This window comes from Trifolium pratense, linkage group LG5 (assembly GCF_020283565.1).
Source record: "Trifolium pratense cultivar HEN17-A07 linkage group LG5, ARS_RC_1.1, whole genome shotgun sequence".
NCBI lineage: Eukaryota > Viridiplantae > Streptophyta > Magnoliopsida > Fabales > Fabaceae > Trifolium > Trifolium pratense.
In genome coordinates, this window is record NC_060063.1 from 51230941 (window position 1) to 51240084 (window position 9144).

General features: G+C 36.7%; 1 protein-coding gene across 1 annotated transcript; it reads right to left on the minus strand.

Annotated features, from left to right (window-relative positions):
* Positions 1 to 5495: 5495 nt before the first annotated feature.
* On the minus strand, positions 5496 to 7094 carry LOC123886859 (proteoglycan 4-like). Its single transcript, XM_045936135.1, has 4 exons — positions 6747 to 7094; positions 6360 to 6692; positions 5947 to 6317; positions 5496 to 5829 (listed from the first exon to the last, which is right to left on the minus strand). The coding sequence occupies exons 1-4, from the start codon at positions 7092 to 7094 to the stop codon at positions 5496 to 5498; spliced, it is 1386 nt and encodes a 461-aa protein (XP_045792091.1).
* Positions 7095 to 9144: the final 2050 nt, after the last annotated feature.

Here is a 9144-nt window from a genome sequence, read left to right on the forward strand (position 1 = left end):
ACTACAATATTTTAGTGACTACAAGACAGCTGAAAAAGCCACCGAAGACCACCGAGTCACCTCTTGCTATTAACCTCCAACACCAATATTAATCGTACCTTAAATCTGATTTTCCAAATCATTAATTTGTATGACTATTTTGCTTTAGTGTTTTCCCCCCCTATTTACAATATATAGATCGCTTCCTATTTTAACAAAAATTGCAACTTAATTTTATAAATTTTTTTTTTTTTTCAAAGTAATAACAAAATGTAGTTTATTTTTTATTTTTTAAATAACTAAAGTGGTTTATAAGTTGTAGAGTTTTTTTTTTTGTTACAAAGAGGGCTATGAGCCCAAAGTTGTAGAGTTATTTAACTTTTAGAAAAAACTCAGAACTTTTCTCTCCCGACCCCCTCATTTCTTTTCTACCCCCTAAAATTCTTATTTTGTCCCTTGCGGTATGAAATTTTTTTGCCAACAATAAACCGAAGTTTTTAAACATGAAAAAAAAATTCGGTTTATATAAACCGAAATAACATATACCCACCAAAAAGAAGGAAAGTTTATGTGAAAATTCGTGTAGAGCTACCTGTGGTAAATTCAGCATATCTTTCTGAATATACGTCGTATGCTAATGATTTTTAATCCAGTATAAAGAAGACAAAATTTACTACAAGATTGACACCGGAATTATTAAATTTCATTAGTATAGTATGAGAAAATCTACCTACAAGTTTGAGAAAAGTTTCTATAAAATGTTGTAGAGATACCTGTGGTAAATTTATCGTAGCTCTCTGAATATAAGTCGTATGCTAATGAGTTTTAATCCAGTGTAAAGAAGACAACATTTACTACAAGATTGACACCGGAATTGTTAAATTTCATTAAGTATAGTATGAGAAAAGCTACCTACAAGTTTGAGAAAAGTTTATGCAAAATGTTGTAGAGATACTTGTGGTAAATTTATCATAACTCTCTGAATATACGTTGTATGCTAATGATTTTTAATCCAGTCTAAAGAAGACAAAAGTTAATACAAGATTGACACCGGAATTGTTAAATTTCATTAAGTATAGTATGAGAAAATCTACCTACAAGTTTGAGAAAAGTTTATGCTCTGTTTTTGTACCAGTACCCATTATTTGGTCAAACTGAACCAATTGGATAGTTAACCCTACAAAAAAATAAATTATATTTGTATTCTTGACACCCTAAGCTTTCCAACGAGTGGTCGTTTACTCAAATCGGACATTGTTTAGTATTTCAAATAAATTGTGGAAGTTGAGGGTCTCATGCAGAATTTATGCAGGAAAGCTGAAAAAAATTTGGAACACAATATTTCGGTTTATATAAACCGAAATTTTTTAGCATGACAAAAAAATTCGGTTCGTATAAACCGAAGTACCCCAAGTTCAAAAACGGAAATTCAAGGGGTAGAAAAGAAATGAGGGGGGTCGGGAGAGAAATTATCAAAAACTCATTATCTGCAGGTTATTTTGTGCCTTTATATGCAAGCAAAAAATTAAATGTGGTCATATAAACCAACACTAGTCATTAGTCTTATTAGCTTTCAATATTTCAATAGTTATTTTGATTAATTAATGAAATTGAAAGATAAATGTTACAAATTTTGAACGGTAAACTATGAGTGGGCCAAGAAGACTTATTTGGCCCAATTTAAAAACTAAAGTATAGTAGAAAAAGAGGGTGCAAAAAGTAGTCTGGCCCAAATCTATATTTCAATCAATTCAAGTTTATAAAAAAAAAAATACTAATTACTTTATGTCAAAAAAAAAAAAAAACTAATTACTTGTTCGACAAACACCCAAAGGGCTAAATTCTTAGTTTCTAAAATGCCCATTAGCCTAAATACATTAATTTTTCAAAAATGATAAAATACATAAATAAGATATCAACACTGTCAAAAATATAAAATAATAAGATATCAAATTTTTTTTTTTTTTGTTTAAATGTAATTTTAGTCCCATAAATTTTACAATTGCTTTATTTTAGCATTCTAATTTTTAATTGCTCTATTTTAAACCCCTAAATTACAATTGCTCGATTGTGGCCTCCTAATTTTCAATTGCTCGATTTTAACCCCCAAGTTTACCCTCTTTTGCATTTGCTAGTTTCTCATTACCTTTTTTGACTAAAAATTGCTTATGTTGCACTTTTAAATTAAAAAAAAAAGTAAAAATAACAATGTATAGAAAATAAAAATATTTGTTTATGGTGTGGCATTCCTCTAGTCTCTTTGCTTAAAATCCCTGAGAATCCGCACTCTTTTCTCACTTCTAAAGTGAATATGTTCATTGTTAATGGTCATTGGGAGATCCTACAAATTCTGTAACTTCAATACCCTCAGCTTTATGTCTGATAATTCCATAATGCAATGCTGTCTGTTGAACATAAGTCAGGAACAAAGGGTATGGAAAAATGGAAATTTCAGTTGATTCAGCTTTTCTAGAAGCTACTTCATCGAGTTTTACATTAAATCAACTTATACGGGGCTTTCTGTAAGTAAGAAAATAATAATTTAATTGAGAAGCTCTACAAAGTTAGAGGCTAATACAAACGGAGAACAAACACTTTGTTTAAATTTTGGAATTGGAATTGAATACTGAATTCTATTTCCGACATGGCTTCAGTAAGAATATACCTGTGCATCCTTTCTAAATGGTATACTTACTTCCTCCTATGCATATATGATTTTGATTCATTGCCTCATAGTGATGTTTTGGATGCTTTGTCTTGTGAAAACTGAAGACAAAGAAGGAATGAAGTTGTTACTTGCTTCCCAAGTCATCTAACTTCCATAACTGTTTTGGTCTTCGAGTTTGTTAGAGTTAGTTTCTCTTTGTAACTGCACCATTAGTTAATTAGTATTGAATCTCTTTGTAACTACACCTTGTGTACATATGGTGGATCAATCTTTTATAAGAATCAGTTTTTTTGTGAGTATTACATTTTTTGGCTTCTAGAATAAAATTTCACCTTTGCTTCCTTTATCTTAGTTCTGCAGCCAATTTCGTATATCTGCATCTAAGATCTAGCATCAATGGTGATTAATCACTAGTTTTTACATGTCTAACAACGTTTTAAACCAGAAGGAATCTAACAACGTTAAAACTTGTTCTGCAGACATTACTTTGGAATTGTGTCACAGTTGAATGGTTTGAAATTGGAATTGGAATTTGAAATTCTGGCACACTAGTAACACGATGTTGAACACGATGCTCCAACACTGTATGTTTGATCCGATGATCCAACACTGTGTTCAACACCGAACTAGACGAACAATAAGGAAATATAAAATGCACGAAACAGAATAACACAGTTATTTGTTAACCCAGTTCAGCATAACAGCCTACTCTGGGGGATACCAATCCAGGAGTGAATCCACTATGATAGTATTAGTTTGAAGCCCTCAATAAATGCCCCGTTTATGACTTCTCACGTAATCACCACCCGTGCTATATTCTACCTAAGTCACACCTAGGTATGAGAACCTCCGCTCACCTCCTCTTGATCACAGCCACTGTGATCTTACACTTCTAGATTCAACAGGTGAAGACACACTTCATAAAACACACACCAATTCCTTACTTAAAAGCTTTGGAATTGTATACACACACTATCTCCTTGCTTAGAAGCTCCAGAGACATTACAACACAAAGACACACAGTTCCTAATCAGTGTATAAATCAACACAAGACTCAGAACATAATTAACAATACTAAAACCCTAAACACACGCTTTGTAAGACTCAAATCTGGTTTCAGTGATCTGAACAATGGTGTCAACATCCTTTAAATAACCTACACTAGCACGGGCTAGGTCTTCAATTAGGCTTCAATAGCACAACATGATTAAAGGTTCCTTCAAGGAATAATCTTCAATTAAATGTTTTGTTTCCTTAGCTGGAAGATCTGATTAGCAAACAAAACTAGGTCACGAGATCCATTATTAATTATACGTGACAGCGCTCCTTATCACATACGAAGATTTATTATGGATTGCATATTTAGAATTTAGGCGCGAGATCTCAACATACACAGGCCCGACCTACTGGATGTGGTATCCAATGTTGAAGCATTGTACCCAACATCTTGCTTATACTTGCTGGTGGAAGCATGAAGTTCCACATTAAGAAGGATCACATGTTTTAGCAAAATGAGGCCAATCATACAACGCCAACAATCTCCCCCTTTGGCAATTTTTGGCTAAAACATCCTAAGATTATTTCAACCGTTCTAGAGATATACACAAACTACCTTTCTTCAACTCATCATAGGCACACAGTCATGAAGTAAAGTAGAGCAGTTTAACATGCTTTTTTTAATAACCCCTCATACAAAAATAGCATATTAAATATGTATCAAATTAGAACTTCAGAGGCATGCAACAGCGGAAGAGCAAGCACAAGTAGCCTCACAGGAATTTGCCAATAGAGAGTACAAGATTCTCATAAAAAGAAACACTGGGGAAAAATAAATTCCCTCAAGGCTGAGAAAAATAAATTCTCAGGAACAGATGATGCTTCAACATGCAGTAGCACATTGTGTGCTTAGCAGAAAAATATTGCCCCCCCTCAATAGTAGAGGCGAGTACCAAGTTCATCTTACTCCCCCTTAGTTCGTGCATAGTTTTATTCCAGCATCTGATGGCACATCATAGCTCAGCATCTACTATGGCATACAATAGCTACTCCCCCTTTTTAGCCACAAAATAGACAAAATGGGAACTACATAAAATAATATCCAAAAGCAGTGCAGATAGTAGCAGGACAGAAAGTGCAGACAAAATATTACAAACCATGCACACTAGGTGCTAAATTCAGGGCTCAGCCCACAGACTTGCAAAACAAGAGTCCAGAAAAAAATAAAGACAAATCAGAATTACACAGAAGCACTTGGAGAGGAATCACGTTCTTCTTCTTCAGCATCTGACTCAGCTTCCTCTTCACCACTAGTACCATCATCACCTGCATCAGCTGCTTGAGCTGTAGCCTCTTCAACCCTGAGAGCATGTATCATCCTTTCAAACTGCAACTTCTTTTCATCTAGCTCCTTACAGTTTGCTTCCAGCATAGCAATCATCTCCTTCCTTGTCATAGGAGTATCCGCAGCAGCATTTGATGGTCCAACAATATCTGGAGCATGCTGTTTACTATACAGCTTCTGATGAATGGCCAGAGGAGTTGCCCTTTTCTTAGCAGACTCATCCTCATGCCTTATATTAGGATGTTGGGACAAGATGATGTCACAGATCAATGTTGGAAATGCAATGGGTTGCTTGGTGACATAAGTCTTAGCATGCTGCACAACTTGATTAAAGATATATTGACCAGCATTAAATTTTGTACCAGTACCATTCATGTAAATGAGCTTACCCAGACTTGTAGCAATATCAGATGCATGTGTAGTAGGAACCCAGTTGACAGATGCAATACGATTCAAAATGGCATACTTTTGGGTCAGCTTGACTGCAGGTACCTTCTCCTTCTTTGGTCAGGTTTTCACTTTCTCAGCTGTGATGGTTTTGCAGACCACATTGTCAGATACTTCTATGTCAGGATGAGGGTCATCTGAGTTACCCAGCACCTTGTTGATCACACTTGGAGAGAATGTCACACATTTTCCTCGAACAAATACCTTCTGAAATTCTTTGTCCAAGGGATTGTCACAACCTATAGGAATGTTGACAACGAACTCCCTAACCAGCTTCTCATAGCAAGAGCCTAAGCCCCACACAGTTTTGATCAATCCAGCATCATTGATCAAGCTCACAATCTCTTCACACTCTAGAATATCTTTGCCTAGTTCCCTCTCCAGAGCCAATCTTCTTTTGCATATGATTCCCCATCGTTGAGCATAAGATGGAAGATGAAATGAAACGTTATCACAAGGAAAGTCTTCAGTGTCAGGAGCAGTAACTTGAGGCATGGCCTTCTTAGCAAACATTGACTTCTTAGCAGGAGGCTTGATGCTTGAGTCATCCTTTTCAGCATCAAAATCAGAGTCACTTGATGGTGCACTCTTCCTTTTCAGCACACCCTTTTTCTTCTCAGGAGGAGGTACAGACTTGCTCCATCCTTTCTTAGGACCATACTTGACAGGCTTCAGAGTAGTGTCCTTTGTTTTCTTGCTGACAACAAGGGTAGTGGTAACAGCAGGTGCAGGTGTAGTGGTCCTGCTTCTCAGTCTTCTCCCAATTCCTTTCTGAGTAGGTGGTGGTTGCAGATCTTCTTCAGAGGATACTTCATCCACATCCACTATGTTCTGTTCTTCATTGGTGGTTTTCTCAGAATCCTCACCAGCTTCATTTTCTGGCTCAAAATCAGCCACATGATCAGGAGCACTTTATTTGTTTACTTCCTCTTCAGTGGAAGCTTCAGTATTAGATCCACTGCCAAACGACTCAGTGGCAGTGTTAGCATGTGGACTAGAACCTTCTTTGGATGCTTCAACATCCCTTGCAGCATCAATCGATACTGGAGGTGGCTCAACACCGGTTGGAGCATCGGTTACATCAGCTTTCTTCTGGGGTTTTTCAGCAACATTAGTTATGACATTCGTGGGAACTGCCATATTCTCAGAACCAATCGGATTATTGGTCACAATAACATTCTCAGCAACAATTTTGGTTTTTCCTAGGGTTTCATCAGAACTAGGGTTTTCCTGTGCAGAAGGGGTTTCTTGATTGACCTTTTCAGAAACAGACTTAGCACTTTCTTAATTAGCTTTACCAGACGATTCAACATTCGCATTTTTTCCGGAGGCAGCACCATGCGATTCCACATTCGCAGTTTCAGAAGAGTTCTTACTCAAGTACAGTTCAGACATGCTCAAACCCCTTTTTACGGGAGATTGGGGTTTCTTCTTCTTAGATTTAACAGTATCAGACTTAATTGAAATTGAAGGAGACGATTCACTTACTTTCTTAGTGGATTTTGCAGATTTCTTCTTCTTAGAACTAGTTGCAGGGATGCTTGATATGGGTGTCGCATCGACCACAATAGTTGCTTCTTCCTTCTTCGATTTGGATCTTGTTTTCACAGTATCAGCGATTTTGTTTTTGATCTGAGCAGAACCGGAAGATTGAGACATTTTCACAGAGAAATTGTTGAAGTTTTTGATGATTTGAGATGATGATTTGAGGTTGCAGATCGCAGCAAGAAGTTTAGAGGAAGTTGAATGTGTTAAAAAGGAATAATGATGATATGAGAGTTGATAGCGTGTGATTGGGAAGTTATGGAAAGTATTTTTTGTCTTTCCTTGATTTACGTGCGCCAATAGTTGAAATTTGGAGAACAAAACGGTTGCGCGCACATAATGCCTTAACTGCTATAATTCCTCATGTAGGCAAATTCCCAATTTGCCCCTAAGCCTTTCAAACTGATTAGCATCTAATGCTTTAGTAAAGATACCAGCTACCTGTTCTTCAGTTGCAACATGCTCAAACTTCACAATATTTTCTTCTACTAAATTCCTGATGAAGTGATGACGAATGTCAATATGCTTGGTTCTACTGTGCTGTATTGGATTTTTGGAAATATTTATGGCGCTTAAATTGTCACAGTACAATGTTAGAGCATCCTGTTCAACAATAGCAACATGATCAAGCTTCACAATATTTTCTTCATCTAAATCCCTGATAAATGGGACTTTGTTGACACGGGCAGGTTCTGATTTAGGATTAGTAGAATCATTGTTAGGACCTGAAACTTCATCAAGTACAATATCATATGACTGTTGAATGAATGATTCAACATCTGCTGTTTTAGTTGATGGTGCATCATCAACTACCACATTGATTGATTCCATGGTAACTTTAGTTCTAGAGTTATAAACTCTGTAAGCTCTGTTGTTTGTGGAGTATCCAATAAAAATTCCTTCTGATGCACATAAATCAAAGAATTTTGCATTCTCAAATTCTTTGCCATGATCACTTCTTATTCTTACAATAACAACCTCTTTTTCTCTTTGAAGTTGTAAGCATAAGTTTCTAAAAATTTCGAAGCTGTCTGATTTTTCTCTAAGGAAATCTATCCAAGTGAATCTAGAAAAATCATCTTCCAAAGCAAAAACATACCTTTTACCACCAAGACTTTCAGTCTGCATAGGTCCCATCAGATCTATGTGTAATAGTTCAAGTGCTCTAGATGTAACCGGATGTTGGAGCCTCGGATGTGCCACCATGGTTTGCTTGCCTATTTGGCACTCACCACATATAGTTCCTTCCTCAATCTTGAGCTTTGGATTCCCCCTGATTGCTTCTTCTGCTATGACCTTCTTCAAACCTCTCAGATGTAAGTGACCAATTTCTTGATGCCACGGCTTCACTTTATCCTCTTTGCTTAAGAGACAAGTGGACAAGTGGTTTTCTTCTTCAGAGACCCATAAATAGCAGTTGTCCTTTGACATCACACCCTTCATCAAGAGTCTTCCTTCTTCATTTGTAACAAGACATTCTGACTTTGTGAAGTTTACTTTCATGCCTTGATCACACAACTGGCTAATGCTGATTAGATTAGTTATAAGGCCTTTCACCAATAGAACATTATCTAGATTTGGCAATCCATTGTTGATTAGATTCCCAATTCCTTTTATCTCTCCCTTAGCTCCATCACCAAAGGTTACATAACTTGTGGCATAGGATTTTAAGTTGGCAAGATATCCTTCCACTCTAGTCATGTGTCTTGAACATCCACTGTCAAAGTACCAATCTTGTCTAGATGATGCTCGTAGTGATGTGTGAGCTATCAGACATACACCATTCTCCTTTTCTTTCCACTCTTTCTTAGTCTTCACATTTTCTGGTTTTGGTGCAGGTGACCGGAAATTCTTTGGGTAACCATACAATTTATAGCAATAAGGCTTTATGTGCCCTTTCCTACCACAATAGTGACACCTCCAGTTCCTTCTCCTAGATTTAGGTCTTGACCAATTATTCCGATGTGGAGGAGGATGTTGAGGCATCGATCCAGTCTGTGCATGAGGCTTACGTTTGGGTTTTAACCAAGTGTCGGTTCCCTGATGTGTGGGAGGATGTGGTGGTAAAAAGCCAGCACTGACAGGAAAAGTCTTCTCGATGGGAGTACTGATTGTAGCTTTGTTGTATCCCATTTGTTGATCAACAATCTCATAGTCAAAGCCA